Genomic DNA, 16,486 nt, shown 5'->3' with positions numbered 1-16,486 from the left:
AGTAGTATCTATTATACTACCAGTTCACTGAGACACTATTAACCCGTATCCAAAAGTACAATTAATCAAATATGTAAGACACAACTAACCAGTTCTTTTTGAGAATCTGTTTCCTAGTTCTATTACTCTATTGACCTGTTTCTTAAGACACTGTTAATCAAATCCCTGAAGCACTATTGAAAACCTGTTAACCAGTTCCCTGTGTGCTGTTATCCAGCTCCATGGGACACCATTTAACTAGATTGAGACGCCATTAACCAGTTCAGTGAGACACTATTAACTGGTTCCCTGAGTAGCTATTAACCCATCTCCGTGACACACTATGGAACAAGTCTAAGTGACACTGATAATCAGCTCTATAAGGTATTATTAACCAGCCCCATGAGATACTATTAACGAGCTCAATGAGACAGTGCTGGCCAGTTCCATGATGCAACTGAAGTCAACCAAACTGATTTAAAATTCTAGTTCACCGATTGCAAATGTCTTTGGAGGGTTGGTGTTTTGACAATAGGCTACATATGTCTGTAAGAAAAACAAGGGAATGCCAAAAGGCACTTGTTTCCGGTTCCTTAATGCAAATGGGCTGTTTTTCTATATCATTTCTTTAGATTTCCTAAATTCTATATATGCTACCAAGTAGATCGTACCAGTGGAAATCATGTGTAACTGGAATTTCGACCAGGGATCTAAACTCTATGATCTGGAGTTTGGTATAGATAATACAGATATTAAAAATAACCTGTAAGTGAAGAACTCTCTACGCTAGAATGGGTTGGTAAAAATGTGACAACGGCCCCCACAACGCTAAGGATGCCTGGCCTCCACCTTGGTGGTGCCCAGGAGTGGACGCCTCACAGGGAAAGCCAGGATGGGTTGCACAGCGGTATTGGTACAAGCGCCTTGAGACCCTTGCGGGTGAGTAGTGCGCTATACAAGTATCAATTTACATTTACATTTACTTTGTTACACAGAGCAGTGCCACTGTTAGCCTGTACTAGTACAGTAGTCATGCTGCCCACGCGCCATATGCAGAGCGGGACTCTTTTATCCCACGCTAAAGACGGCACAGCCCTGTCGGGTAAACACAATCCGGACACTGAAGTAACAATGAAATATGGATTAATTCAAAGGAAACAGCCTATACACTAAGAGCCGGGAGCAGCCTGTGCGAGGCCCCAGGGTGCAAGCTTTACCAGTGTGTCATACTTGAGTGGACACGACAACGCACAAGGTGGACCGGAGGTTCTAAGGAAAAAAGAAAATTAGCACTAAGCAGTGTTCGAGTCTCGGCACAGGCTCTATATCCTGTGATTCTTTGATGACAATGTATAAAGTGCATGGTGGGTTGGTTCACTGTATACCGAGCGGTGACATAATGCGTCCATGGTGTAATGCAGGTGTTTACTTTGTGCATGCCGTACAAATTGCATGTGCGTAGAGACTGGGAAGCAAAAGAACAAAATTACGCAATCCTGGATAATCAGCTAACCTGCCAACCTGTACTCTTTTGGGCCTTTGTTGCAACCAATAAGATGAGAGAGTTGCCCTATTAAGAGAAACGGCTCAGGCTCAGCTTCATAAAAAGTTTCAAAAGTGAAAGCACACGACACAAGAGGAACTAAGAGAGCAGCCAGCTGCACGCCTCCCACAGCCCACACCTTCTTGTGATGACTATTAAATTGTTACCACCCATTACCTTATTCTCCCTGTCAGCTACTCTGAACCCTGCCATTGAAATGAATGGAGCTCTGTTAACTCCTCCCAGGGCCACTGTGTATGCGCCCGAAAAGCAACCTTATCCAAGGCCTTCTATTTTGGCACACAATCAAACAATCAATCAATCAGGACATTTGTTAAGCGCGCTACATACCCGTGAGGGTCTAAAGGCGCTGGGGGGCCGGTGCTGCTACTGATTGAAGAGCCAGGTCTTGAGAAGTCCTCTGAAGCCCAGGAGGTCTTAGGTCTGCCGTAGGTTGGTGGGGAGGGTGTTCCAGGTCTTGACGGCGAGGTGGGAGAAGGATCTGCCGTCGGCGGTTGTTCATCGGATGCGTGGCACTGTGGAGAGGGTGAGGTCGGCGGAGCGGAGCTTGCGGGTAGGGGCGTAAAAGCTGAGTCGTTTGTTGAGGTATGCTGGGCCGGCGTTGTGGAGGGCCTTGTGTGCTTGGATGAGGAGCTTGAAAGTTAGCCTCTTGTTGACTGGGAGCCAGTGCAGGTCTCTCAGGTGGGGGATGTGATGTGGCTGGGGCGAGGGATGCCTCAGAATCCGAAGCTGCTTTTTGAAGGGTCCTGCCTGACTATTGCGCCTCAAACGTGAGGCGGGGTCTTGACTTATACGGCTCCCCCATATTGAATGGTGAGGGATACAGGTAGGAGACAACATCCCCGACAGTAGGGCAGCACCCCTCAAAGGCAATTGTGGTCATAGATCCAGCGACAAGCAAAATGCAGGATCCCAGCAGTGCAAAGAGCCAACTACAGTATACTCTCCCTACGGCAGTGTAGGTCTGAGGTGTGATGTGGCTGTGGCCGGGGATGTCGAGAATCAGTCATGCAGAGGCGTTCTGGATCCGTTGCAGCCGTTTCAGGAGTTTGTTCGGCGTTTCTGCGTAGAGGGCATTTCTGTAGTCCAGCCTGCTAGAGACGAGGGCCTGTGTTACTGTTCTTCTCGTTTCGGTGGAGATCCACTTGAAGATTCTGTGGAGCATTCATAGGGTGTTAAAGCAGGAAGAGGAGACGGCGTTGACCTGTTTGGTCATGGAGAGGGTGGAGTCGAGGATCGCCCTCAGGTTGCGTGCGTGGTCAGTGGGTGTTGGGGCTGTTCCCAGCGATGTCGGCCACCAGGAGTCATCCCATGCTGAAGGGGTGGAGCCGAGGATGAGGACCTCTGTTGTGTCCGAGTTCAGCTTCAGTCGGCTGTTCCTCATCCATTCGGCGAAGGCCTTCATTCCTTCGTGGAGGTTGGTTTTGGCGGTGTGAGGGTCTTTGGTGAGGGAGATGATCAGCTGTGTGTCGTTGGCATATGAGATGATGTTGAGGTTGTGCTGGTGTGCGACGTAGGCGAGGGGTGCCATGTATATGTTGAACAGTGTTGGGCTGGGGGAGGAGCCCTGGGGTACGCCGCACATGATCTCGATGGCGGTGGAGCTGAAGATGGGGGAGGCGGACGCTCTGTGTTCTGCCGGAGAGGAAGGATGTGGTCCAGTCCAGGGCCTTCTCTTGGATCCCGGCATCGTGTAGGCGTGTTTGTAGTGTCTGGTGACAGACAGTGTCGAAGGCGGCTGACAGGTCCAGGAGTATGAGGACTGCTGTTTCTCCGTTGTCGATCCAGGGTCCTGATGTCGGTGGCGGCGATGATGGTGATTTCGGTGCTGTGGTTGCTGTAGAAACCGGACTGGGATGGGTCCTGGATGTTGTTGTCCTCGAGGTAGCGGGTTAGTTGCTTTTTGAAGATTTTCTCGGTGACCTTCGCCGGAAACGGGAGCAAGGAGATGGGACAGAAGTTCTTGGGGTCCACCTTGGGTTTCTTGAGTAAGGCGTTGATCTCGGCGTGCTTCCAGCTCTCTGGAAAGGTTGCTGTCTTGAAGGAGGTGTTGATGACTTTCCGGAGGAAGGGTGCGATGATTGTGCTGGCTTTGTTGAAGACGTGGTGAGGGCAAGGGTCTGACGGAGATCCGGAGTGGACGGAGTTCATGATTTTGATGGTGTGATCGTCGTTGACGTTGGACCATGCGGTCAGGCGGCAGGTGATCGCGGTGGGGGCCTCGGAGGTTGACAGGGCGGTCGTGGTGTTGAAGCTGTGGTGGATGTCTGCGATCTTGCAGTGAAAGTAGGTGGCCAGTGAGTCGCACAGGTCCTGCGAAGGGGGGATATCGTTGTTGTTGGAGCTGGGGTTGGAGAGTTCCTTCACGATGTTGAAGAGCTGTTTGCTGTTGTGTGCGTTGTTTTCCAGGCGGTCCGTGAATGCGGTCCTCTTGGCGGTTCTGATGAGTTGATGGTTTCTGCGGGTGGCGTTCTTGAGGGCCGTGTGGCTGTCTGCTGATCGTTCACGGAGCCAGTTCTTCTCCAGTTTCCGGCAGGTATGCTTGGAGGCCTGGAGGTCTTCAGTGAACCAGGTGTCTTTCTTGCTGGTGTGGCTGTTGGAGGGTGTCTTGAGCGGGGGCTATGGTGTTTGCGCAGTCGTTGATCCACTGTCGGAGGTTGAGGGCGGCGGTGTCGGGTTCGGTGGGGTCGGCTGGTTGGCTCTGAGCGAGGGCAGTAGCTAGCTCCTCTTCGGTGACTTTTCCCCAGCAGCGACGAGGCATCTGTTGTGTGCGGCGATGTGCGGTGGGCTTCCTGAAAGTAAAGTGGACGCAGCGGTGGTCGGTCCAGTGGGGTTCGTGGTGTGGTTGAAGGAGAAGTGAGGGCTAGCGGAGAAGATGGGGTCTAGCGTGTGGCCGGCAGCGTGGGTGGGTGTTGTCACGAGCTGTCTGAGTCTGAGTTTGGTGAGGTTGTCGATCAGGGTGGTGCAGTTGACGATGTTGTTGTTCTCGAGGTGGAAGTTCAGGTCCCCGAGGAGGATGTAGTCTATGGAAGCGAGGGCGTGGGTGCTGATGAGGTCGGCAATGGAGTCGCTGAACTGTGGTCTGGGTCCAGGGGGTCTGTAGATGAGGGTGCCTCTGAGGGTGGTGTTGGGGTCAGTGTGAATCTGGAAGTGCAGGTTTTCGGCGGTGCTGAGGGTGTCGTCGGTGCTAGTCGAGACGCTGAGGGTGTTCTTGTGGATGATGGCAATTCCACCTCCTGTGCGGTCTCTGCGGGCGATCTTGTAGCCTTCCGGGATGGCTATGGCGATGTCGGGTGCTGAGGCAGGGGTCAGCCAGGTCTCCGTTAGGAAGACGCGTCTGGGACAGTTGAGTCGAAGAGGTCCCAGATTTCTACGGCGTGTTTGCGGGCGGAGCGAGTGTTGAGGAGGATGCACCTCAGGTGGTTGGGTTCGTTGGTTTGTGGTTTCGTGGGTTGGATACTGGTGAAGCTGCAGTTCTGGCAGGTGAAGGGCCCTTGGGTGCGCTTTGGGGTTGCCCGGTAGCAGGTGTGTTCTCTTCCGGGGTTGAGTGCGTGGAGGGTGCTCGCGTCGTAGTGTAGTCGGGTGTCGTGGTGTCTTCGGGGTCCAGGGGTTCTGGCTCTGGGCGCGGTCCAGGCGCGGACGGGTGCAGACGGGCACAGACAGGCTTGCCTTATGCGCACTAGCGGCGTGCCCGCTGCGCGCGGCCGAGATATAAGGGGATGTGGGAGGGAGGAGCAGCTAGGAGGTGGGAGCGGGGTGGCGAATGGGAGAGCAGGGGGTGGGACCGCAAGGAGGCAGCGTTGGAATGGGAACGGGACGGCGAGAGACAGAAGGCATAGGGGGCGGGGCAGGGACACTAAAAACAGCCAACAATGTAGGGCAACAGAGATCGGTAGAAAATAATAAGGCACAGTACAATTAGGAGAAAAACGAAAAACAAGGAAAGAAAGACACAGTACAATTTACCAACGGAGGGGGAGGGGCGGCGGCAAACTCACGAGGCATCAGCAGCTGGCTCAAGGCAGGCACAACACAGGCGAAGCTGTGCGGTGAGGGGGGTGGCTTGACCTGCAAGCTGGGTCAAGGGTCGCTCCCTCTACCTCGCAGCGGCCACTATATAAGGGGATGTGGGAGGGAGGAGCAGCTGGGAGGGTGGAGCGGGATGGCGAATGGGAGAGCGGGGGCGGGCCACAGGGAGGCAGCGGCGGGAAGGGAACAGGATGGCGAGAGACAGAAGGCAAAGGGGGCGGGCAGGGGCTCTAAAAACAGTCAACAATGCAGGGCAACAGAGATCGGTAGAAAATAATAAGACACAGTACAATTAGGAGAAAAACGAAAAACAAGGAAAGAAAGACACAGTACAATATACCAGCGGAGGGGGAGGGGGGGGCGGCAAACTCACGAGGCGGCAGCAGCTGACTCAAGGCAGGCACAACCTAGGCAGAGCTGTGCGGTGAGGGGGGCGGCCTGACCTGCAAGTAGGGTCAAGGGTCGCTCCTGTGATATCACACTCTATCACACTCTGTCATGATATCATTGCTGTAGCTTCTGCCTACAGGTCGGAGAACACCTTGCCCAGCTGGCACATGTGCAGCAGGACGTCTGCAGAGTTAATCACAGCTGCTCCATTAAAAATAAGAGAGCAGCAAGTAGTGATTTATTTCCAACTGCATGGCATATTTTAAATTCTCTTCTTGCCTCTCCCCTCATGGTGGTAGGGTAACGCCCTGTTGCTCATTATCACCATTCGCCCCTGGTTTGTTAGCTTTCAACATGAACTAAATTGCAAGCCAGCTTAAGGTCTTGAAAAAAAAACACGAATAAGAGAAAAGAGAATGACTATAACCAGCTCAACACCGTCCCACAGATGAGCTTTGCAAGATAAAATGACGTATGATCGGGCAAAACTTACCTTTTCTACATGACAGAACATCATAGCAGAAGGTTTTATGAAATCAAACAGAGGTAGAAAGAATCCCAAACTGCACATTAGCCAAGGGAATTTTACCTGGATGAGGACTGGTGGTGACTGTGCTCCATTCATTGATATCAGGCCGGTAGCATTGAACTTTATCATATGTACAGCTTCCTCTATAACCATAGTGACCACCAGTGACATAGATGACATCATGCAGGACACATGCAGTGGCGTTTCCAACACCTGTATACACACAAGAACAAATTGGTGATAAATTAGTTTACACTCTCATTTTCACTTCAATGATTGTCAAACACGTATCAGCTGTTAAGGATATCTAGGTATAAAATAAAAATATCCTGGACATAATCCACGCGGGTACAGGAGGAACTGAATTTACAATGTCTAGCACAGCCGCAATTCAGCTATAACAGTTACATCACAGCACGTTTGGCCCAATATTTGACTTTTGCCCTATAGAAGTGATGTGTTTCTGATACATTATGTGACTTTAATGACTGCACCTACTTTTCCTCAGCTATTCCGAACGATTCCATCACAGATAGCCGACACATTTTCTCTGTTGAACGTCCTATATTTTAATTTTCCAGAAGCCAAGGCAAGACCATTTCTCTCAGGGTATTATTACAGGGTTTTTCCTGATGGTGATGGACAAGAAAAAGAGGATTTACACCCTCCATCCTAAATGGAGCGGACAACGTAATGTCCTTGCTTTGACGGCCCCTACTCCGTTGAGATGACGGAGGAAGCATTCCATCGACTGAGTCAAAGGGGGCTCCGGCAACAGAATACTTACAGTACGGCTAATTCTAAATGAAGCAGGCAGAAAGGGTACTCCAAAGCGTTCTGAATGAGGCCTTTATATTTTTAGGGTATCACTTTTCAAATTCATAAACGAAATATTAATGGTTAACAGCTAAAACATATAAAAAGTTTAAACATCCAAGTAAGTTTACGGTGGTATGCCACAATGACCAAAATTCGAAGCCTGAGTGCCCCTTTATAGGGAGACAACAAAATCTGCCATTTAGTGAAGCAGAATTAAAAATCAGATTGCACAAAACCTTTGTTTGCCTCCTCTTCTGCACAGGCTTGATCTGAGAACCAAAAGCTTGACTAAAATGTTTACATCTCTGAGTCTGATTATCTTGTGGGAGGTTTGAGGGTGTTCTATTCCCTATGAGACGTAGTAAAAATGGCCAACAAACATTTTTTTTTAGTGTTAGGTCAAAATGGGAAAAATGAATTTTACAACACTTAAGCCTGCCACTGCTCCTAGAAACATTGGTTATGTTTCTCAAACCCAGCAAATCATGCTTGTGCTGAATAGAAAATTGCAGTAGATGCGCAGCTATATGTGGCAAAAAGAAGCACTGCTCGCCCATCTAATCAGCTGTGGCCCACTGAAAAAAAGGATTATTTTGCACCATGTCACCAATCCAAGCTAGCAGCCACTAGTGGTAGGCGGGGCTCGCTGCTCTCCTGCACTGGATGTTATGGCTGTATGACAGGAACAAAGGGTGCATAACATGAAAGAGCACAGGGAGTCCTCGACAAAATGTGGGTCTAGAGGAAGCCACATATGCTTGTTTACAGCAAAAGCCTGTTAGTAGTCTGTATCTAAAAACTGAAAGATCCACGGTTTTACCACCATTTTTCAAAGACGTCTTCATTTGTGAAGTCCGAATAACCGCTTTGGGGTATAACGTTTACTTAGCACACCACAAAATATTGCAATATTTGATCAGTGCTGCTCAATAACTAATGCAAAACCATATTTATTTTAAAGTTCACTTATGTGAAAATTATGCCGTACAATACACCATTTGGCATTGTTCTTTAAATATAATCTCAGGGAGGACACACCCAAACAACCTTATAAAAATGGGGTTTGCTTCCTTGGCTTTTGCCTACAATCCTTTTTAAATGCAGGTAATTATGCCCAACCACTTTAAAGGTTCATCAGCCGTCACTGCTTGCAGGTATGTCTGGTGCTAGTGCCCAACACAGTTGGAAATGCACTTGTTGCAAAGGGCTGTGCCAGAGGTAGAAGTGGGCAGTAATGTAATGTAATGTAAATTGCTTTTGTATAGCGCATAAATCACCCGTAGGTTTCAGAGCGCTTGCATTGACACCAACACCAGACAGAGAGAGAGGGGCAGAAAAGTGAGGAAAATAGCTAGAACAGCCAGGTCTTCAGATTTTTTCGGAATCTGAGGTATTTGGATTGGACCCTGATTGATAGGAGCAAAGAGTTCCAGAAGTGAGGAGCTGATTTACTAAAGGACCTGTCACCGTTTCTCACAGTACTCACTTTAGGGACCTTTAGGAGCTGCTTGCCAGCTGACCTGAGGGCTCTCATAGGTAGGTGGGGTTTGAGTTTACATTCTAGGTAAGCTGGTCCTTGTCCATGAATGGTCTTATGGACTAGGCAGCACATTTTAAATTGGATCCGTTTCTTAATGGGGAGCCAATGCAAGGTCTTAAGAGAGGGAGCAGATGGAGTACGGGGGGAAGGTCTAATACCATTCTGGCTGAGGTGTTCTGCAGCACCTGCAGCTTAGTCAGAAGGTTTTCATTAATTGAAGTGAGGAGAGCATTCCCATAGTCAATGCGACTTATAATAAGGCCTTGGACTAGGGGCATGCGTGAAGGGAGAGGAAGCCACTTGAAGATTTTCTTTTCTTCAGACTGCGCATCAAACCAAAGCAAGTCTACGATGTTTTGTTGACATGTTCTGACATGGACAGTCTGTTGTCGATTATCACCCCAAGGTTCCTGATCGAGGACCTGGGGGGTGGACAAGGCCCAAGAGTGGTGGGCCACCAGTCCTTGGTCCAGAATTTGTCTGCTGCTCCAAAAAGGAGAATTTCCGTTTTGCTGGCGTTCAGTTTTAAAAAGTTGTTGGTCATCCAATTATCTATCTCGACCATGCAGTTTTGGAATCTTAATTTAGTTTCAGTGGGGTCAGGGCCAATGGTAATCAACAGCTGGGTATCATCCGCGTACGATACCGTGTCGAAGCCGTGAGATTTGATAACTTTCGCCAAGGGGGATACGTATAGGTTAAAAAGCGTTGGGCTTAGTATTGAGCCCTAGGGGACATCTTTATCGTTGTCCTGGTAACTGGAGGAATACCTTCCGACCTGCACTTTGGAACACCTATTGGACAAGTAACTTCTTATCCAAAGTAGTGCTGGGCCCTCGACACCAATCTCCTCCAGCCTCCCAAGGAGAATTTGGTGGGAGATGGTGTCGAAGGCAGCGGACAAGTCGAGCAGAACCAGTATGGCAGATTGTCCTTTATCCAGCGTCATTCTGACATTGTCTACGATTTCAAGAAGGGCGGTCTCAGTACTATGATGAGCCCTGAAACCGGATTGGGAAGGGTCCAAAAGTTTATTATCCTCTAAAAAAGAGACTAGTTGCCTATTAATCAAAGATTCCAAAACTTTCCCAAACAAAGGAAGGAGAGAAATGGGCCGATAATTTACAAGGAGTTTAGGATCAGCTGAAGGTTTTTTGAGAATAGGTCTAATGGTGGCCTCTTTCCAGTGCGCAGGGACCAGAGCACAAGATAATGACAAATTGAGAGTTTCTGTGAGGCTGGCGATTAGGGCAGGTGCTATTTTAGCCAGGATCTGCGCCGAGGCAGGATCGTCCGGAGAACCAGATTTAATGTGTCTAAGGGTGGACTCAACTTCAGCTTCAGAAAAAGGAGTAAAATCACTTAAGGCTAAGCTGGGAGGATTCATATTAGTGATTACACCATTAGCAGTGAGAGCCTGCTGATTCAAAGGGATTGGTTGAGGAAAATGTTTATGTATTGCATCTATTTTATCATGAAAATATGTAGAAACTGCGTTGACCCAATCTGGGGATTGGATAGGGGATGACTGACAGGCGGTAGGGTTAGTGAATTCTTTCACAATTCTGTATAGCTCTTTATGCGAATTCACTGCCTGATTTATTCTGGCCTCAAGATGGATTTTTTTGGTCATCGTGATTTCATTCATATATTCTCTGTGCATCTTTATATACTGTTGCCTGTCAGAAGGTGCTTTAGTATGCCTCAATTTCCTTTCTACTGCCCTAACATCTTGTTTGGTTTTTTGCAGGTGAGGAGTGAACCATGGAGAAGATTTGGGAAGGGTTTTTGAGGCCTTTACTGGCGCAATTATATCCAGTGTCTCCGTGATGGCATGTTCCAAATCAATGGCTGCAGTATTAGGATCAGTGACGTCTGTGATCTGTGGGGGGGAGAAGTGGGTCATGAACGAGTCTAGATTTATCTTGCTCCATGATCTGCTTAGTACTTTTTGGTTACTGGTCCGAGGTTTTTCGATAAGGTCGGAAATAGCAAATTTAATCACATGGTGATCCGACCATACAACAGGGAAATTTTCAACAATTTCTACCAATGGGGAGTTAGAACATAACAGGTCTAACGTGTGTCCCGCGATGTGGGTGGGATCGATACTTAGCACTTTTAATCCTAAGGAGTTGATGCTTAGAAGAAGGTCATTCGTATGAGGGTCACTGGTTTGTTCAGCATGGTAATTGAAATCCCCTAATAGGAGGAATTTGTCCGAGGCCAGCACGTGCGGGGCTAATACTTCCATTAGTTTGTTTACAAAATCGTTTTTTACCCCCGGAGGTCTGTACACAAGGGCCACCTTCCATCTTACCTTAAGGTCGATCGTTATGGTGACGTTGCCTACTTCTCCCTATTTTTCTACGTAGGAATCATTGGCATAGAGTTTCATATGAGATTTGTAAATAATTGCGGTACCCCCCCCCCCCTCTTTTACCTGGTCGATCTAGTCTGTGTATTTGATAATCAGATGGCACGGCGATTGAAATATCAGGCAGGGTGAAATCGTGCAGCCATGTCTCAGTGACAAAGAGTAAATCGGGTTTATCCATGTCAAGTATTTCCCATATTTCTAGGGCATGTTTAGAAAGGGATCGCGCATTGCAGTATAAACAGCTGAGTGTTGACATACAGGGGCCGGGCTCTGAATTCTGCTGGCTAGTATTATACTATTTTACAAAAACAAGGGGGACCCAATCAGTACCTAGGGACCTTGGGCAATCAATTTTTATGGAGAACAGTGGTCCATAGGATTAAGTTTTTACAAAAAATGCAAATATAGACTCCAATCAGAACTATATTGACTCATGTTATCAGTACCCAGCCGGGCCTGAAACTTTATTTCTCATATAAACAAATTTAAAAGACCAACAGAAGGGTCTAATGCAAGAGTTAGTAGGGTACAAGCCTGTACCTATCCAAAAGTACAAACAGGGAGAATTAAGAGGTAAGAAAAAAGCAAGAAAGGAGTGTAGGGGATATCAGGCAAAAAGAACATGGGAGCCAACTGTCCCTTGCATCAATAGCATATTAGCACAGCAAGTTCAGACAACAAATTCATGTAACAATGTCAACACGATGGGAAAGTTACAGAATTTGGAAAAGTGTCGACGGCGTTTCGATCCCCGGCTCCTAGTGAACTGGGATCATCATCAGGACATAAACAATGTATTGCCTGAATGTGCTTTTTAAACCTGTAGGAATTAACATTTTATAAGAATGGAAAAAAGAGGGGGGAAAAAAAGAGAAAATATGTTTAAATATAGCACTAGCTACAATTGCTTCTTTGCAGGTACAGTGCACACATTGTTCATTTATAACATGCCTTTGCCTTTGTGATGTGGGTTTAAATCACAATTTTCAGTGTTCCAATTACATGCTATTTGGAAGTGTGAGGGCAGTCAAGACCTGCGCCGATTCGAGTGAGGCCACTGTGAGTCATAAGGCGCTAACGTGATGGTGCCTATATGTGTTTGGATTTCAAGAGCGGCGTCGTGGTGATGGCTCATGTGAAAGTCGCATGCTGCCTGGTGCATTTAACACGATTTTAGGCACTTGAGGCCGTGATAAAGGTGTCATGTATCAGCTTAAATTTGCCGTCGTGATTCCGACGTGAACATGCTTTTCGTGAGCGTCACGGGAATCTATGTGGACCTGTGAGACTCACACAACCGAAGGTGAGCCTAATGGGCTAATAATAAGAAGTTTGCACACCTTTTCAAGGAACTTCTTAGTTCTCATATAATCCAAGGAGAGGTGGTAAGGTGACGGGCTGGTGCCTAAAGGAGAGTAACCGGATAGTTAACAAGTGCTAGTGTCAGACGTAATAAGTATGTGCCTAGTGGGGCCGGAAATTACCTCGAAGTCCTGTACCGATAGGATGGACGTTGTCGCCAAGGGACCCGTCCAGTTAGTAATATTGCCTCGCTTGTAGGGATACAGAATAAGCGGGTGAGTTTGTTCTATCAGGACCGCGTCCGCAATTGCGTCTACAGTTCTACGGTCTGGAAATAGACAGCACATAAAAATTAATTAAAGGGAAGGCACTCTGGATCTCATTGCTAAGAAGGGGAGTGGGGGTCCAGGAACCCTTACCTTGTACGTGGAGTCGGTGCTCCCTCACTCGCAATCCAAGTGAAGAACGGGCGGTACGCGCGATGGCAGTCCGCCGGCTTCCCGAAGTTGTGGAAGTGCGTTCACTCCCGGAGGCGTGTAATTTAATAGAAATCGATGAGGGAGTGAGTTGAAAGGGGCGGGGAGGTGTCCACGCGGTGGCCATCTTGGAATGGTGTGAGTTACGTGACTGTGCTCTTCTGCATGCAATTCGTCAGTGCACTTTAGTTTACATAATCGAAAGGCAACATTTGACAACCATTACATATGTACAGTTTCTGTCCTTATTGATATTGGAATTAGATTAACTTACAAAGACATGATGTTAGAACAGCTTATACATCTAAACAGCGGGCATGCTTGACTGTTATTAAAATCTTGTCATTTTCAGCAGTCTATTGGGTCAACGTCTGACCATTACAGCAGTCCTGCCCAGTCTTCGGTTCGGTTGAGACCATTCTGTATTGTGTCCAGCAGTAAAATGCATTTTAGTTCCTCCTTATTGAGAAGTTGAGCCATGCATCCTCCTCTCGGTGGTAGCTTTAGCACCTTCAACACAGTCCATTTTAAGTCATTTTCCGTGTGCCCGGCATTGATGAAGTGTTCCACAAGCGGGGCATTCTGTGTCTGACAGCGAATGCGACTCTTGTGCTGGCAGATTCTTGTTTTCACCTTCTGTGAAGTTTGACCCACATACATTTTTAAACATGGGCATTGAACCAAATATATCACATTGCAGGTGTTACAGTTTGACAGTGAGGAACTAGTGAAAGTGATGTTGTTAAACACTCTTGTTTTTCCTTCAATAGTTATATCACATATACTGCAGTTACCACATTTCACATGTCCTACAACGGGGGGCAGACCCCATATGGTTTCGAGTGTGGAGGGTTGACTAGGACAGGGCAATGCGGCGCGAACTAAGTGGTCCTTCAAATTTTTGCTCTTTTTAAAGGCAAATAAAGGACGCTCAATTTTTAGTGCGCCTGCATTAATGACAGGCCAATGGCGGAGTATCAATTTTCTCAATTTGTTCGACACTGGGGAGAAAGTAGTAACACAAGCTATTCTCTCCTGTGGGGTTTTTTGAGTTGGTGTTAGCAGAGTTTCTCTAGGTCTGTACCATGCTCTTTTCAATGCATTTTTGACAATACGTCTAGGATAGCCCCTATTTTTAAGTTTGTCTGCTAGAATGGCACTTTCTTTAAAGTAATCCTGCCTACAAGAGCAATTTCTCCTGATTCGCAGGAACTGGGAGAATGGTAGTGAGTCCCGCAAGGCTCTGGGGTGGTTGCTGGAGTAGTCTAGTAGTGTATTACGCTCTGTAGTTTTTCTGAACAGGCGTGTCAGGAGAACTCCATCCTGGTGGAAGATGGAAAGATCCAGGAAGTCAATAGAGATTTTATTTGAAGTAAGGGTGAAGTGGAGGCCACAACAGTTATTGTCCATCCAGTGTTGGAAATGGCGTAGATCATTGACTTCACACTTCCAAATCATGAAAATGTCATCAATGTATCTACGCCATAGTCCAATGCCCGAGTGGAAGGGATTAGATGGCGAGAGTATTACCTCCTTTTCAATCTCATTCATGAAAAGTATAGCCAAGTTAGGAGCAAAAATTGCCCCCATACTTGTCCCCTTAATCTGCTGATAAAAGAGGCCATTGAAGGTGAAGAAATTTCTCGTCAAACAGATCTCAAGAAGCTGTAAAATGAATGATGTTGGTATTGCATGGGGGCGTGGACGTGTGTCCAATGTCTTTTGGATCACCTTTAGGGCCGCCATCTGGGGAATATTCGTATAAAGGGACTCCACGTCCATGGTACACAAAGTGTCTGTTGTTGGGTTGAAAGGTAAGTTCTCAACCAATGAAATCATGGACATGGAGTCTCTGACATAACAAGGGGTGGAATGACTTAAAATGGACTGTGTTGAAGGTGCTAAAGCTACCACCGAGAGGAGGATGCATGGCTCAACTTCTCAATAAGGAGGAACTAAAATGCATTTTACTGCTGGACACAATACAGAATGGTCTCAACCGAACCGAAGACTGGGCAGGACTGCTGTAATGGTCAGACGTTGACCCAATAGACTGCTGAAAATGACAAGATTTTAATAACAGTCAAGCATGCCCGCTGTTTAGATGTATAAGCTGTTCTAACATCATGTCTTTGTAAGTTAATCTAATTCCAATATCAATAAGGACAGAAACTGTACATATGTAATGGTTGTCAAATGTTGCCTTTCGATTATGTAAACTAAAGTGCACTGACGAATTGCATGCAGAAGAGCACAGTCACGTAACTCACACCATTCCAAGATGGCCACCGCGTGGACACCTCCCCGCCCCTTTCAACTCACTCCCTCATCGATTTCTATTAAATTACACGCCTCCGGGAGTGAACGCACTTCCACAACTTCGGGAAGCCGGCGGACTGCCATCGCGCGTACCGCCCGTTCTTCACTTGGATTGCGAGTGAGGGAGCACCGACTCCACGTACAAGGTAAGGGTTCCTGGACCCCCACTCCCCTTCTTAGCAATGAGATCCAGAGTGCCTTCCCTTTAATTAATTTTTATGTGCTGTCTATTTCCAGACCGTAGAACTGTAGACGCAATTGCGGACGCGGTCCTGATAGAACAAACTCACCCGCTTATTCTGTATCCCTACAAGCGAGGCAATATTACTAACTGGACGGGTCCCTTGGCGACAACGTCCATCCTATCGGTACAGGACTTCGAGGTAATTTCCGGCCCCACTAGGCACATACTTATTACGTCTGACACTAGCACTTGTTAACTATCCGGTTACTCTCCTTTAGGCACCAGCCCGTCACCTTACCACCTCTCCTTGGATTATATGAGAACTAAGAAGTTCCTTGAAAAGGTGTGCAAACTTCTTATTATTAGCCCATTAGGCTCACCTTCGGTTGTGTGAGTCTCACAGGTCCACATAGATTCCCGTGACGCTCACGAAAAGCATGTTCACGTCGGAATCACGACGGCAAATTTAAGCTGATACATGACACCTTTATCACGGCCTCAAGTGCCTAAAATCGTGTTAAATGCACCAGGCAGCATGCGACTTTCACATGAGCCATCACCACGACGCCGCTCTTGAAATCCAAACACATATAGGCACCATCACGTTAGCGCCTTATGACTCACAGTGGCCTCACTCGAATCGGCGCAGGTCTTGACTGCCCTCACACTTCCAAATAGCATGTAATTGGAACACTGAAAATTGTGATTTAAACCCACATCACAAAGGCAAAGGCATGTTATAAATGAACAATGTGTGCACTGTACCTGCAAAGAAGCAATTGTAGCTAGTGCTATATTTAAACATATTTTCTCTTTTTTTCCCCCCTCTTTTTTCCATTCTTATAAAATGTTAATTCCTACAGGTTTAAAAAGCACATTCAGGCAATACATTGTTTATGTCCTGATGATGATCCCAGTTCACTAGGAGCCGGGGATCGAAACGCCGTCGACACTTTTCCAAATTCTGTAACTTTC

The 16,486-nt window shown here is 47.3% G+C and overlaps 1 protein-coding gene across 3 annotated transcripts in view; it reads right to left on the bottom strand.

Annotated features, from left to right (window-relative positions):
- Nucleotides 1-16,486, bottom strand: part of KLHL23 (kelch like family member 23) — a 176,190-nt gene that overhangs the window by 36,633 nt on the left and 123,071 nt on the right. For all 3 annotated transcript variants that reach the window (XM_086956085.1, XM_086956084.1, XM_086956083.1), the window contains exon 3: nt 6,552-6,704. In XM_086956085.1, the coding sequence (XP_086812211.1) occupies nt 6,552-6,704 (153 nt within the window). The remainder of the gene's footprint in view (nt 1-6,551; nt 6,705-16,486) is intronic.

Source organism: Lissotriton vulgaris, chromosome 2_1 (genome assembly GCF_964263255.1).
Source record: "Lissotriton vulgaris chromosome 2_1, aLisVul1.2, whole genome shotgun sequence".
Classification (NCBI taxonomy): domain Eukaryota; kingdom Metazoa; phylum Chordata; class Amphibia; order Caudata; family Salamandridae; genus Lissotriton; species Lissotriton vulgaris.
This window is presented reverse-complemented; position numbering and strand designations above follow the sequence as displayed.